General features: G+C 36.7%; 1 protein-coding gene across 4 annotated transcripts in view; it reads left to right on the forward strand.

Moving 5' to 3' along the window:
- Positions 1-16,610, forward strand: part of col11a1a (collagen, type XI, alpha 1a) — a 290,480-nt gene that overhangs the window by 122,181 nt on the left and 151,689 nt on the right. For all 4 annotated transcript variants that reach the window (XM_051933206.1, XM_051933207.1, XM_028811103.2 and 1 more), the window contains 2 exons: positions 588-641; positions 16,500-16,553. In XM_051933206.1, coding sequence (XP_051789166.1) covers positions 588-641; positions 16,500-16,553 — 108 coding nt within the window. The remainder of the gene's footprint in view (positions 1-587; positions 642-16,499; positions 16,554-16,610) is intronic.

Consider the following 16,610-nt stretch of genomic DNA (forward strand, 5'->3'; position numbering starts at 1 on the left):
AAATCTTTCAATCTTGTTTTAGTATCAGCATTTTTCCCAGAATATCTTACCAGAACCTATTGTTTTATAGACCACTCATTACATTATCCATTGCAGGTAGAAATTTAACTTTAGCTTGATGACAAAAGAGACATGCTAAGAGAGTTCCACACTAAGTTGATACTGAAATCAGAAAATGTGCCCTTATGGTTTCAAATATGGGAGTCATGATGGCTCAGTTTTTGATGCTGCTGCCTCACAGTTCCAGATTCCTGTGTTTAAATCCTGGCATGGTCCCCCTATTCATTATGCACATTCTCCAAGTGTCTGTGTGGTTTTTTGCCGGCACTTTTGTTTTGTGTCTACATTCAGCTAAGTGGCCCACTGTGGGTGTGTATGTGAGCTTTTTGTCTCTTGATTGGTTGGGTTGTTTCCTGTCTTCTTCCTGATGATGCTAGGATTGGCTCAACTCCTCATGGCCCAAAAATGGGCTCAGTACGTTTCACAGTCTGCTCGTGCCTAACTTTGTGTAGCACTTTGAAACTTTGCACTTAAATTACAAACGTAAGCATTGCTAATCACTTATCATTGTTTTATTGTTATATTAGGGTCCAAGAGGTGTTCAAGGTTCCGGTGGTCCTATTGGAAAACCTGGCAAGAGGGTATGTATAAATATGTTTTTCATAAATTACACTTTAATAAAAATTAGTTTCAAGAAATGACATACTTTGAATTACGTAAAATATATGTGCTATTTGTGTGGGATTGACTGTAAGGTCCTTGCTCGTCTGACCATACCTATAATTAAGCTTTACTAAGAGGCATCAAAAACTCACTTATTGTCTAGAGTAGCCATGAGATGGCAGGTCTGTGTCATTGTGGTCCACTACTCACCCTGTGCACTTAGTAAACTTGGTCTGCTCTGTTCATTGTATCCAATGACGAGAAATCATCAAGCAAGTCTGAATTTACAAGCCACCTTCACAATGGTGAATGAAGCAGTTGATTACAATTTACATCCTATGGGTTCCCTTAAAGTCTTTGCATTTGTGTTTTATCGTAGCAGTTTCCTGGTCATAGATTCTAGTGCTCTTCTCTTATGACTATGATTATGGCTTAGCATTTTGGCTTTAATATTTGGATTATTCTGACATACTGGCTTTTGATTTTAGGCTTGTTATTTTGTCTGTGTAACATCTCCTGATTTCTACATCTCTTCTAAATCGCTGTCTGGTTACTCTAAGTGGGACACTGATGGTGCCAGGATAGTCACTGGCCTTCTTCCTCCCAGATTTGGCTTATATGGGTTAGAGAATAATATATACGTTGTCAGAAAATGAATCTGTCATTGTTCAGAAGAGCAAGTTTTTTATCCTGAAATCGTGTGAAAGCTCTTTGGGTACGTTTTCCAGGCAAGTGACATGCTCTTTCAGGTTACTGGTTGTTACCTTAGTGACATTTTCTAGAATTTTGGGTGAAGACCTCAACATAAATTGTGTAGGATTTCCATCTTTTGCTCTCTCAGGAATCCTGATTATTCTCATTCTTGCAAGCTTGTTTCTGAAAAGTTTTAAAATATTCTGCATATCCTTGGTCAGCATTTCTAATGTGGCAATCTTGTCTCTGTTATCATTTCCATCTTCCAGCCACACACTAATCACATTCATTTTAAGCTGCTTTTTCTGGTCTGTGTGATCACTTATGTTTTGGAGATTCCACTTTACACTGTCTCTTCTATCAGCCCAATTGTCAATTCCTTCAGCTCCACAGCATATTTCATTCTATTCTCTACATTGTTTTTCATATTATGTTATGGAGTTGTATTATATCCATCTGGAGTTAAGGACGAGGGTGATAAATTCATGTTATGGAAGAGCATGGTGATGAATCAGCGCTATTAACTGGACTGACAGCTCTGCTGGTGTCAATGTAGTAGGCTCATCAAAGCTTGCTTCAACTTCCAAGGGAGTCCCTGCATTTCAGATTGGCTGGATCAAGTCACTAATATTTTAGGTTTCAGTATTTGTTTAGAAAGCATGATGAGCAAAGTACCATAGGAGTTATTTTTTAGAAATCTTTAAATGTGAGTCACCCAAAAAACAGATAAAAAATTAAAATAATGCTGTTGATTGAATGGTTGCCTCCGGTGTCTGATTTTAAGAGCAGCAGTTGTGTATCCTATGGACTGTAACAATAAAGACTGAGTAATTTCAATATAACAGTGATGGATAGCAATGAAGGACAGCCAGTAAGCTAGCATTGCATGCCAGCATGGATGGAGTGGCATCCAAGCAGAGTTGGACAGAAAGCTCCTACCCACCTGGCAAACCAGTATAAGAGAATGACCGGGAGAGACAGCCTTTCAAGACAGTATGCCACCCCCAATACAATAGGCGACAGTACCCCAGGACTGGTGCACCCTTGCAGATACCTGCAGGGCATATTGGAAATTATAGTCACGTTGGGAAGCCCTGTCGGGTTGTGTGGGTGATGCTAGGGTGAGTTGTAGGGGAGCGCTTCCTTTGGACAACGTTGTTGCACCATAAGTATTCCCAGGTCTAGCATGAAAGGGGCTTCCTCGTCTCACTCAGGGAGTCGGAGTTGAGTGGAGCAGGACAATGCCCTCTTAGAGGAGTGAAGGGAGGAGTGAAAAAAGAAAAGATTTGGTTATTGGTATACCTGTAACAAGGTATTTTGTGTAATAAAAACATTGTTTTGAACCTAGGACTGGAGATGGTGCCTGGGGTTTGGGGGGGGTCTGCAATGCCCCCTAGTGGCCAAACAGTATGATTTCATAAAGACCAGAACTCAGTGCTAACATAATGGCTCGTGAGTGTCAGTTGGATTTAAAATTTTATTAGTGGTTGATTGTGGACACTTTCCAGTTGTAAAATGACACTCAGGTAGTTAAACAATGAAGGATGTCTTTATTTCCCAGCGTCATTATACCCGTAAACAGCATCACTTAATAGAGTGTACTAACAGTCAGGAAGAAAACAATGTAGTTTTATCTAAAAATATATTATGTGTAGGAAAGCATTGCTCATCTTGAACATTTTATATTAACAGAAATAGCAAAACCTAATAAATATTTCATAAAAAAATTAAGATCAGAAGAAGATACCATAGATGGCAGCAGTGTCTTTCTTTCTGATTGCTGCCAGATTATTTCTATTGCTGCACTTCATGAGATTTGGCAAGCAGTTGTAACACTTTAGGACTGTAAAATGTTAGGTAATGACTGGTTACAGCCATAGTGCAATCAAAGATCTTGTGTTTTCTTACCCTTTCCCCCATTCTGTTATTTAAAGCCAAAAATCCAATTTTCTGTGTACATTGCACATCTACTGGGTATTACATAATTATATACAGCTTATAGATGAAAGTGTTATCAGAATCAAAGAAATTAGTAACAACCTGATGGGTGCAATACGTAACATCTATAAAAATGGTATTTTTTTAGATTTTTTTGTGATTCATTTATTATTATGTTTATTACAAAAGGACCAAATCACTAAACAGTATTGAAAGTAACGTAAATATAAAAAACAGATGTTAATAATAAAAAGTTAAACCAAACCTTCTGAGCCCTATATACAAAATCTAAAACTTAGAATAAGGAAAACCGCTCCCTATAACTGGCATGTCAAAATACAGAAAACACAGAATATACTTAAAAAAAAATTAATTGCATAAGCTAAGGCTATGCAAGGTATATGGCGAAGGTCTTTTACTGAGAATGCTTTGAATTTTGTTTTTTATTTTGTAACAGTGTAAGAAAAACAGATTTTTAATCAAAGAGATTATCACAATTGTTTAAATTTAAGCATATAGTACATAATATAAAATTCTGGAATCATTTTCCTTTTTTAAAAAGTGTCTCCTTTACAGAAAGATAATAATAATAATAAAGAGACCCATCACAAACAATTGTAGGGTATCGGCATCATATTCTAATTATGAAGTTAGAGGAATCATTAAGTTGGGTTAGGCTAGGCTAACATTATTATTATTATTATTATTATTATTATTATTATTATTATTATTATTATTATTATCATTGTTACGGGGGGATTTCTTGTTCCTAAATGAATAATTGTGTATTTTTAAAACTGACCCAAAATATCAAATTGAGAACAACAACAGAAACTATTTGGCCAGATAGAGATTCACATTTATTCCAGTGAATTTTCATCTAAAATATTATTGATTACCTAATCTGAGTTAGGAGAATAAGCAAAAAACTTTTTTAAAGAAATTACTGTCTTTGGATGTTTCACCATGTAGACATGAGCAACATGAAATAAACAATAAAGACAGTAAGGCACAGTGGGCCAGTGACTGGCACTATTACCTCACAGCCCCTAAACTCAAGTCTCTCTTCTGAAACATTTGTGTTAATACATTTGTTTTTTGTTTGATTTGTATGTTGGTTTTCAATGCTCTGATTTTCTTCCACATTTATAAAGTGTGCATTTTATGTTAATTAGTGACTGCGCTCTGCAATTGACTGCTGTCCTGGCCAGGGATGTCTCCTGCCTTGTAATCCTATGCTGTAAGGGTGCTCTGTGGCTCCTCTGGGCCATTTTCAGAATCTATTGATGCAATTGAAATGAGAAAAACTAATGGGGGAAACACATGTCTCTCTAATGATTCATAAGGCTTAAGTCAAAATATAATGACTTCAGTCTTTTCTCTCTTGAAACTCTGAAAGCATCTTAGTTAGAGAACCCAAAGCGATATTTGAATGGCTGTACCACATTGAGGGTTGTCTATAAAATCAGGCCCATTTTTATTCTGGAAGTGTTTAGAAGAGTGCCGGATCTCTAAAAAGTTAGACATTTTGGGAGAATGGGGAAGGTTAAATAGGCTAGCTACTGTGATTACTAGTGATTAGATTTGTTATGTTGTTATGGTTACTGTTCCTAAAATTTGAAAAGAAAAATGAGGCCAAAAGAAACAGTGAGAGAGGGGGAATGTAACATTTTCAGTGTACAGTATAATGAAAATAATCATAGATTGATCATGATCACTGGAGGTCCATCATTTATCCATTTCCCCCTAATTCAAATTGTCAGTGTAGGCCAGTGGTAAAGAAAGGAAGGTTCTGCCAAGTCAATTTGTAGATCTTTCTGAATAGGCAACCAAAATAGTTACAAAAACAAAGTATATGACATAATTTGCAGTAGTCAAAGAGTACAGATGAGAGGAGAATGCCCCACATGGAGTGAGGTCATCAGTGGAGTAAGTCTGCCATTGAACCGTTACTTTTTCTGATTTCTATAAATGATATAGATCTCTTGTTAGTGGACTTGTGAAATTCACACATGATACTAAAATTGCAGGAATGGCAGACAATGAGGAAGCAGCAGAAATAATTCAAAAAGACCTGGGGCCTCATTTATAGAAATTTGCTTGGATATGATTGTGAAAATATTCACACGCTAAAAAACATGAAAATGTGTACACTAAAAAAAAAAAAAAAAGGTTTATAAAATCTGGCCTATGCACATTTCTATGCAGTTTACCTTTATAAACCACAATTGCCTTGTAAATGTGCATTCACAGGCTACTGCTAATGAACCCCATATACAGTGGTACTTCTGGTCACAACCGTAATTCATTCTAAAACTCTGGACGTGACCCGATTTGGTTGCGACCCGAACGTAATTTCCCCATAAGATTGTATTTAAATACAATTAATCCGTTCCAGACGGTACGAACTGTATGTAAATATATATATATTTTTAAGCACAAAAATAGTTAATTATACCATAGAATGCACAGTGTAATAGTAAACTAAATGTAAAAACATTGAATAACACTGAGAAAACCTTGAACAACAGAGAAAACTAACATTGAATCTTTCGCGTTTATGATCGGATCACTTATGCTGTCCCCTGCAAGTTACTTTTTGTTCAACTACACTAGCAACAGTTTTTCCACCTCTTCCAGCACTTGAGGCCTCTGCTTGGTTAACATTATAACTCCTTTTACAACATCAGCTGCTTTGTTAGGCCCTGTATACACAAACAAAAGAAAATGGGAAATGGAGAATGGGCAATCAAAATAAAATAAATAATTTTAAAATAAAATAAAATAAAAAATAAAAAATGTGCATACGAACGCACGTAAGAAACTGGCCGCCACTGTTTTTGTTCACCACCAGAGCGTGAGGTCGTGAACAGATGCAAAATTTTGGCAAACTTTTTGATCGCAACCCGATTTGTACGTGTTTGGAAACGTTCGTGACCAGAGGTTCTACTGTATATGTAGTCACAATGCTGCAGACATTCATTGGCTAATAGAGCAGCCTCCCTCCTGACATGTCAAGACTCCACCAGTTGCATTCAAGAGCATCTGGCTGCACTCCACAACTGAGACTGTAAGATCATGCATGGCATTATAGCGCCTCCCCTCTGCTTTCTGGGATTCTGGGTAAGGCATAAAGCACCACCGTCTGAGCGGGTAGCCACCATCATCTGGCACATGTAATGACATGATTGCTAATACAATGAATAGTGTAGAACACATGAAAAACTGAGGGTCCAGCCAGCTATCCTACCAACAAGTCAGCCACCATGTACTGTACTGTCATGTCTGCCAAATCTAGTTTGCCTCAAAATAAATAAATCATAGGTTGACCCCATACCACGGACATATGATGTTTATCTGTCGTACCGTGGCATTACATATGACTTGTGCACTAATGGAATGTAACAGCTTGATGAGCTTATTGCAGCGTGAGTGCAGTAAATTGCTCCGATTACATTTGGAGAACCGGACACTGCTGGAAATTGCCTTTTTAAGTTGGTTATATTTATGTATATTCACCCACCATATGAAAACTGAATATAGCGCCTCCTCAGTAAGCTAATGGCTGTCAGCGCAGCAGGCCTGATGGAGTGAAGCTTGGCTGAGATATTATTGACCTGTCGTCCAGTTTCTGGAGAAATGTCAACTGGTAGGCTAATATAGTTCTTCAACTAATGCAAATGCACAGCTTTGGCTCCTCTGAAAGGGAACTAAAATAGTGTCAGTACAACTTATTCATAAGTTTTGAGGTTTAATAAGATTGTCATGTCAACACACATTATAATAAAGACTCAGTGATATGAATTATTATATGCGTGAGTACTCATTTAGCTGGTCTCTGCATTTCCCTGCTTGATCAAGATTGTCGTCATTTCCCAGTTTCTCCGAAGTGTTGTGTACAAGTCAGAGTTGCGCTAAATATACGTAAGCTTTTGTCTCATCTTTTCTTTTAAAAATCTCGTGGGAAATTTTGCATGCACATTTCAAGCATATTTTTGTGCGTACGTTAACTTAATAAATGACGTCCCAGGAAAAGCTTTAGAACTGGGCAAACAGTTGGAAAATGCATTTTAATGTAGAAAAGTGCAGTGCTGCACGTGGGGAACAGGAATGTCAATTATGAATACAAGATGAGAGTCACGGTCCTTCAGGAAGCAACCTGTGAAAAGGATTTAATTGTTTATGTTGACACAATGTTTTCATCATTTAAGAAATGAGCAGAAGTGATTTAAAAGGCAAATAAAACATTAGATTATATCGCAAAAACTGTTGAATATAAATCGAGGGGTGTTATACATAGACTTTATAATGCACTAATGCAGCGTTTCTCAACCTTTAAGTATTTGCGACCCGAGTTTTCATTACAGTTTTAATCACGCCCCCCTAATGTTTTTTTTGAAAGCAGCCCACTAATACCAATTTGTTCTTTTTTAATTAATGATATATCATAGATGCTTATTTTATTATACCTACTTAACTTTTATCGAAATTTATCTAACTCTATGTTTATTTTTCTCTAAGTTAATTTGTTTTGGTTTCAATAGATGTATTTTTTATATTTTCGATTCTTGTTTTCTTTTTTTCACATCTTCACGCCCCCCTTTTTGTTACTGCATGCCCCCATAGGGGGACCCGCCCCACAGGTTGAGAACCACTTTACTAGTTAGACTGGATCTGGAATATTGTGTGCAGTTCTGGTCACCACACTATAAAAAAGACATACAAGCACTTGAAGCAGTTCAGAGAAGAGCAACCAGGTACATCTCAGGGCTTAAGGAAATGGCTTACTCAGACACACATAGAGAATTTAACCTGTTCTTCTTAATTGTTAAAAGTATTCATAAAGTAGATGTAGCAGAATTCTGTCAACTTAAGGGTGAGTGGTGTACTCGAGGACACACGAGGAGTGCAAATTAAAGGGAAGTGTATTTAGTACCGAAACCAGAAACTACCTCTTTACACAAGGAGTTGTGGGACTTTGGAAGAAACTAACAAGACATGTCATTGATGCAGAAACCTTGACAACCTTGAAGAAGTATCAAAATGAGATATGGGGAGAGTTTAGTTATTACCTATACAAACAAGCTTGATTGACTGAATGGTCTAATCGCATCGCTTTTGAAGTCTTTTGATTGTACACCATGAAGCCATTTTTGGCTGATTCACTGTGCATGACCCGTAGCATGATACATATTCCTTTTCATACAACATTCTTTACACATACACACATTGAGTATAGGCATAATTTATAAAGCAAGTTGGAATAGTGTTACCTCAAGAAAACTGTTATATAATATATTGTATTTTTGAGACACCTCAGAAATTTTTGATGGGTTAACAGAAGTAACAAAGGAACATTACTTCAATGTGGAAATTAGCCAGCAGCTTTCCACAACACTAAACTGGATGAGAAAGTAAGAAATTATATGGATGGATGGCTAGATAGATTGGTTTAAAGCAATTGTCAAGGAGCAATTGAATTCGTCCCAATGTTGCCTGTCTTCTGCACCGTGCAGGTTGTGAGCTCATATGTCACCTCCATGACACTGTTTTGTACTGGGAACAACAAGGCTTCATGGAACACCAGTTGAGCAAACACTTCACCCAGTTATGGTTGAAGATGTGGGTCCAGGGCATGGTTCTCTAGGAGAAGACCCAGAGGAAGCACTAGACATCCTGGAGAGATTATAGAGTTTCAATTGGCTCTCCAAGGATTGTTTAGGAACTGAGCAGAATGGTTTGGAAGAAACAACTGAGGATAAGATGACCTAGTTAGCACAACATGACATGATACTGCCATGACCAATAAAAATTAATCAAATACAAATAAATAAATATAACAAAATTGTGTTCTGTTTATGAACCAATTTACCAGTGAAGGTCTGTCTGGCCTGCTGCTAACCCTGACACTTAACCTTATTCCTAACACTAAGTATTTCTTCTTCTTCCTAAGTGTTTGTAGAGGGATTTGAATATTCACATTTTCACCTGTCTACCATTTGTGAACATTACCGAACTTAAGTGCGACTGGCTGTGGACTGATTCTTGAAATTTGTAATGTATCAGTTTTCTAAAGCACTGTATTATACATATTAGTAACTGGACCATTCTTAAGTTTGATTATTCATATAGCTCTTCATATCTCAGATAGATGACATTAAGTAGCTAGCATAGAGCTAAGGTTCATCTTAAGCACACAGGCTTTTAAACAGTAAAAATGTGTACTTTTAATATGGCATTTGTAGTAAGTGGAATTCCACATTTTGAATTTTCCTGTTTAGAATAATATTATCTGTCTTTCATGACTGGAATAGACATTAAGAGTAGCTGGGTCAGGGTTCAAGGTAAACTGTAGGAACTTCAGAGCAGTAAATCAGCTCCGTAAAGTCTCTGTTGAGAAGCCATCGTGGAGCTGGTCATTAGGGAGCCTTCAAACAACTCATGTAAATCTAATAGCCTTTTTCCTTTCACAGCTCATTTCTATAGGGTCCCCCCTCACCCCCCACCATTATGGTGTTTTGATTGAACTGTTATTTCTAAAGTAAATTTTGTTTTACATTGTGCATTCGTATACATATTCATATTCGTTAAAATTACACACACCATCATGCATTTGGCTTCATGCTTTTCACTTGTAGGCAATCCAAGGTTGAATTAAGCAAATTTGGCTGGATTTTATTCTAGGAAGGCCGTGGTTGGTGGAGCAAAGAACTGCAGTAATACTGGAATATTAAGTTACGTAGCCTCTGATGCACCATCTGAAAGAAAGGAAAAGATTTACAGTGCTCATTGTTTTTTGATTTTCCTTTAAGAGCTTTAAAAATGAAATCTTGAGTGTTTTGTGTAAGATGTTGAATGGCACTGAGAAGCGTTATGGATTACCTGGCAAATGAACAGCATGTGTGCATTGTCAATGATAAGTTGTTTTTATAAGGTTTACACAGTCATTCGTGTAAAATACCAATAGGTCCCTGAATTCTGTAAAAGAAGAGAATAGTATCTCTTATGAAGTAGTCACATAAATGAATTGTTAAAGTATTTAAAACTATCAGTTACTGAGGCAGAAAAAAAATCAAATAAAAATCCAAAATATTTTATGACATGAAACATCTTTATTTTTGGAATGAAGATACGTTTTGTACTTTGCCAAAATTCATTGATTTTTCCGGGGAGTCTAATGACTTCTGATTTTTTTTTAACCACTTGACTACTCTAAGGCCGATTCTTAAACTTGTTTAATTATACAGCTGACTTGAACCTTCATTCTGCAATGCCTGTCATACACGGCATGTTCTACTTGAGTGTTTTACACCAATGAGTTGGTTAGCACTTCTGAATTGCTCATTAAAATTTTGATCTCTTGCCTCTTTCAAAATATTTTTCCAAACTGCCTGTTGACGAGGGGCACACGCAGGCGGTAATGACTCCGAATTAGCAGCTACTCTGCTGGATGCATTGTCAGTTCCACCTACAGTGCGTCTGTTCATTTCTTAATTGACTACTTAAAATGATGTTGAAGCCATTAAGACACGGATCTTGACAAGCTAGAAAATTAAAATGCAGAATAGAATGAATTAAAACCTGTTAATCCATGGCATGCTCAAGCTCAAGTTTTATTAGCCATTTTTTTGAGAATTGCATTGAGATTCTATATTACTTATGCGTGATTGTTCTCTCAGTAATATAAGTTACAAAATTAATATAGCAGCAGTATATAAAATGTCTGCATTTAATTTTATAATGCATTTTAGGATTAAGGACAGTCTCCTAATTACACACTTACTATTTATTGTCATCATCTTGCAGGTCAGTGTGGCATAGCGGTTTAGGCTTTAGATTTCAAACCCTGAGGTTGTGGATTCAAATCATGTCGCTGACATTGTGTGACCCTGATCACATCACTTTACCTGCCTCTGCTCCTAATGGAAGAATGAAATAACTGTAACAAATGTTGTAATGCACTTTGGATAAGGGCACCAGCCAAATAAGAAAATAACCAAAAAGCAATATTTTCCACATGGGACACACAGTGACAGAGTGGTTAACACTGCTACTCCAGCATCCTGGCTTCAAATCCTGCGATTTGAGTTATTGTTCGCGTGGAGTTTGCATATGTTCATAATGATTTTCTCCCATATTTACCAAGATGTGCCTCTTAGGTTAACTGTCAGTAATTCGCCCTATCTGCGTGTGTGAGTGGACCCACGTGATGGGCTAGTACCGTTTTCAATGACAGGTTCCTGGCTGGCACCCATTGCCCTTCCCTCATTACTCTGATTCATATTAGTAGTTTTTTCATTGTTATGTTATATTGTCCACATTGTACATTGTACATTGAAGCATCACACATCAACACCTCCGCACCACCCTCCTGGACTCCTTAACATGGACTATGGTTTAATAACCTCAGCAACTTCCCAGGCCGTCTGTCTTTAGCTATGACAGCATCTCGCATAGCTGAATTTCATTCTGTTCTCCAGCTTCAAAATGTGAACACAGTCATCAGAACTCCACTGCTCCTCTAAAGACATCTGCAGATATTGTTAAGGGGGAGTAAGGCCACAGCAACGATAATACTGTATCAAGTTCTTAGAAGAAAAATGTTTCTTTTATTTAGAATCATATATTCCTGAAATTTTGGAGGGTTCAGACATGGCCAATCTAAAAGTGACATACAGTATTATTAGTTTCAGCTATTTGTTCACCACCACTTGAAAGCTGACTTGACTAACAAGCATACTGCTATATGTCTTCCATGCACTTGTTCTTCTCAAAACAAATCTGAATTCATTTCAGGAGACCCAGATGTGAATACACAACAATGGCTTCTTTGCTGTCCTGCTGTCTACTAATAATCTTCCATGCACACATTCCTCCCAAAACTTGTATTTTGTGCTTTTTCCAGAGTGAACACCATCCTAAAGCACTTACAAGTACAGAGAAACAGTACGGTTGAACAGACTTATTTTGTACAGTTATAGCACAGCCATGTTAAATGACTTGCTTCGAATCACACAGCAAGTCAAAGGTGAGGACTGAAGTGTCCATTTTGGATTTCAAAGTCCGCTGCCTTAGCCAATAGGCCACACCACTATTACAATGCAGTCTAACATTAATAACTGAGAATATGCACTTAAAAAAGGAGTTCAGTTGTTTTGACTTTTCTTTTGTTGTTGTTTTTCCAGTATCTGTTAAGATATTATTATTATTTGTGTCATTGTAATGGAGTGGTAGATCTCTGGCTAAATGATTTGTGCTGGTAACTGGACGGTTAATGGTTTTGAATTCTGGCAGTGCTACTCCATTGGGCCCTTGAGCTAGGTCCTTAACCTACAATTGCTCCAGGGGCGTTGTACAATGGTTGACACTGCACTCTGACCCCAAGCCTTTCTCTCCATGTCTGTGTGTCTCTGGAGATTAAATCGGGGTATGTGAAAAATGACAAACTCCTAATGCAAGAAATTGTATAAGGTAAATAAAATACAGTGAAGTGAATTAACTTACTAGTCTTTGCAAATAAAATTAAAAGAAAGAAAGGAGTTAAGTTAACAACATGAATTGTCCCATGATTAAGAAATTCCTTACCATGGGAGCCAGCAGACATCTCTTCCAATCTTTCCCTTGTGCACTGTATACTGGCTATCATATATTCACTTCAGAATAGGTCATCCACCCGAAACTATGCATGTTTGGGCCAAGCCAGTACTTGGATGGGGAAAGCTAGATTTGCTGCTAGAAGAGGTGTTGGTGAGGCCAGTGGTTTGTGTGTGGATCCCAGTGTCGCAGTGCAGTAATGGAGACAATGTGCTGTTAATGTAGTGCTGTCCCTCGGATGAGACATAAAACCAAGGTCCTGACTCTCTGTGGTCCTTAAAGATCCCTAGGCATCTTTTGAAAACAGTATAGGGTTTATCTCCATGTCCAGGATAAAATTGTCCTCCATGACCTTTTTGGCCACTTGTCCAATCATCTCCTGTCTCAAATTGGCTTTCTCTCTCAGCCCTTCTTCGTCTAATAGCTAATGTGTGTTGAGTATACTGGCATAATAATGGCCGTTGTTGCATTATCCAGATGGGTGCTACACATTGGTGTTAGTTGAAGTGATTCCTCTATGTCTATGTAAAGCGCTTTGATATTAGTGCAATTAAACTAATATACTGTATACAGTATATAGTAAATATATAATTGAACAAAATCACTTAATGAAACAGGCTTGAACATTTTAAGCTAAAAAATGAGTCATGGGCATTGAGGAAATTTTTCAGGTAGTGCACTTTATCTAGTTAATATGAAGTAAAATTTGTAGTAAAGAATATTGCCTCCACTGAATATAGTTTACTACATGACTATCATAAAGCTATCCAGGGAGGTAAACTAGTAGGTCTTAGGCCACAGAGAATTATTTTAGCAATGTTCTGAAATTGCTAACATATTAACTTTGTAGGTCTGTTTTTCTGTGCCTTTCATAACTCGAGAATGAATTAGATTAGAGCAGTCAAATAATCAGGAACACTTATTAAGAAACCACTAGCATTTGGTTGACTTAGTACCAGCAGCTGGGGTTAAGCTGACTGACGAAAGTACACTGAAGGAGAAAACAGAAAACCGGCAGTACAGAAAGGACCTTGTTTGTTGTCTGTCATAAATAGTATGTGTTAGATCAAATTCATTTTTAGGAAGGTTTCTCTGCCTTTTTAGCAAGAAGACACTGGGATGAGTTACCTTTCTACTGTACAAGAGAGCATTGTGGAACAGAGATCAGCCAGCAGCACACCTTTGCCTTGCCCCACAAAGATCTCTTCTCTCATTGATTCATGATCCTCCGCTAAATCCTTAAAATTGTTGTGAATGTTCATGGATTTGTGTTATGTTTCATCGATCACAGACAACTAGTTGTTTAAGAAGACTAGCATTCAATAATAAAGCATATATATTTTAATAATCTCAATACAGTATACATCACTAATTTAAATTGAAATTAAAGTTTGTTAAATACTAAAAAATCATCAGCTCTATTCATATAAAAGTTAATTGCCTGAAAATTGTTTTCTGTGCTTTTCGTAGCCTTGTTAACTCTTGCTTTTATATCCGGAAATCAATTACATGAGCACCATGTTTCTATTGCATCTTATTATTTATTGGATTAAAGTTTTTTTTAATTCTTTATTCTGTTGGATAAGACAGATTTGAAGTTTGTTTTGTTTTCTTTCTCAAGCTGTGAGAGCAGCTATTTGTATGTCACATTTGCCTAATTAAATTTAGCACATTCAAGCAAAGTATCTCTGAGTTATATTTTGACAAGTCCAATTCAAATGCAGTAAAGAGAAAAGGCAGAATGCTGGAGTTTGACTTTTGGCAGGTATTTATTTCCAAATGTTAGTGATACTTTAATTATAAAACGGAGGGCTGCTGCTTTGGACTCAAGTGTAAGATTTAGTGCTCCGGTTTTTTAAATATCCATAAATTTAAAATGTCACCCATGCATTTAAGTTCATACCTGGGGTTAACTCTAACCGTAAACTTAACCCTAGATCAATCAATCAATGAGTAGCACTATAATTACAAAAACTGTGGATGATGTTTCCATTCTGTAAAAATTACTTTATATACTTCTGTAATTTTTGAGGGATGTGCACAAGGGTTTAAAAGTGACCAATCCAAAAATGATGCTGAGATGAATACGATGCGATATAATAATATGATAGTATTGGTTTGAGCTGTTTGCTAACAGCCACTTGAATGCTGATTTCAGTACCAGGTATGCTGCATGTCTTCCATGCACTTGTTCTTCTCAAAACAAATCTGAATTCAGGTGACCCAGATATGAACAATCAACAATGGCTTCTTTGCTGTTCTGCTGTCTAATAGCAATCTGAGTGTCGATGATGCCTTTAGCCTTTTGGCAACCTGAAAATACCCTAACTCTTCTATTTATCAGTCGGAGTTATAATTATCATACTTTTAAAATTTCATCAGCTCTTTAAAATGCCATGGACTAAATCTTGCCTAGTGGGGTGAACATTTACAATGGACTGTTTTATTTTTTTCATAGAACCCAGTAATGCATACTTGTATTTCAGTGGCTGTGGAGGTCTGAATGTTATCATTTTCTGCTTTCTAAGTAAAAGTGATCCTGACTCAGTAAGAGTTAGTTTTTCCAGGATATTCGATATTAAGATTTAAATAATATTGGAAGCATTTTTACCAAATATAATGTTAAATGATTTAGAATAAATGTCCTAATTCTAGATTCTTTATTTCCTGCTGGAAGAGTATAACCTTACTGCTTCACCACTTGGTTGAGTTTCTGTTCTGTGTGCCATCTCACATTCTACCGTTGATTTTAATGGTTCTTGCCACTGACTAGTTCCTTCCCATAATAGTCCAAAGTTATACCTCTAGGCCGATTGGTCAATTGTGAGTATGAATGTAATCTGTGACATAATCTTCTCTATCTCTTTTTGGACCTAAACAATTAAACGTAAGCATGTACAGTATAATCGCATACATCCTGTTTGCAATAATATCTGGTTCTCTATGTACAATGTAAGTATTTCCTTGGAATTCTCAACCAGTATAAAATCCCTTTTCTGTTTATTCAAAATAATCTAAGGCAAAATATTTTCCAAGGCAGGTATAACCCCTCTGATATGTTCTCAAAGAAGTACCAAGTGGATCGTAACTATGACTAGCTAATATTACCAAAACATTTTTCATTCTAATAGTCGACTGCCTTCCATCACATTAGTTGGAGATCTGCCATCTTCCTCCTAATTCTAATCTTGAAGTGGTTTTAATGATAAGATTATAAACTTTTCCAGGAGTTGGAATGCTAGAAATGTGTGTTTTGCTCAGTATTGTACTGTTGTAGCTACCAGTAGTTCAATCAATCAGTATTGATGCTGTGCTATTTGAATGCTTTTGGGAATAAGAGACTGTCTAAACGTAAACTTGATATGCTCCATCAGGGCTGAGGAAAGCTAGTAACAGCACTGTATGATTATTTTTTAAAGGCAAGTAACTTGAATCAATAACTATCCCACATTGAAATTTGTTGTAATCAAGTTGATAGTAATTTGAAATATTTGACTAGTCCATTAAAATGATAACCGTAACTGAAAATACTCTGTAGCTAATAACATATAAAAAGCAGTTCATTATATTGTGTTAATGAGTTCCTAATGGCTGTCTTTTCTCTTGTCAAGGGCCGGGCAGGAGCAGATGGTGCAAGGGGAATGCCAGGCGAATCAGGTTCCAAGGTATCTTCTTTCTTAATCTTTTTATTTATTTAATTATCTAAGAACTGGTCTGATATA

The sequence above is a fragment of the Erpetoichthys calabaricus genome, chromosome 10 (assembly GCF_900747795.2).
Source record: "Erpetoichthys calabaricus chromosome 10, fErpCal1.3, whole genome shotgun sequence".
NCBI classification, from domain to species: Eukaryota; Metazoa; Chordata; class Cladistia; order Polypteriformes; family Polypteridae; genus Erpetoichthys; species Erpetoichthys calabaricus.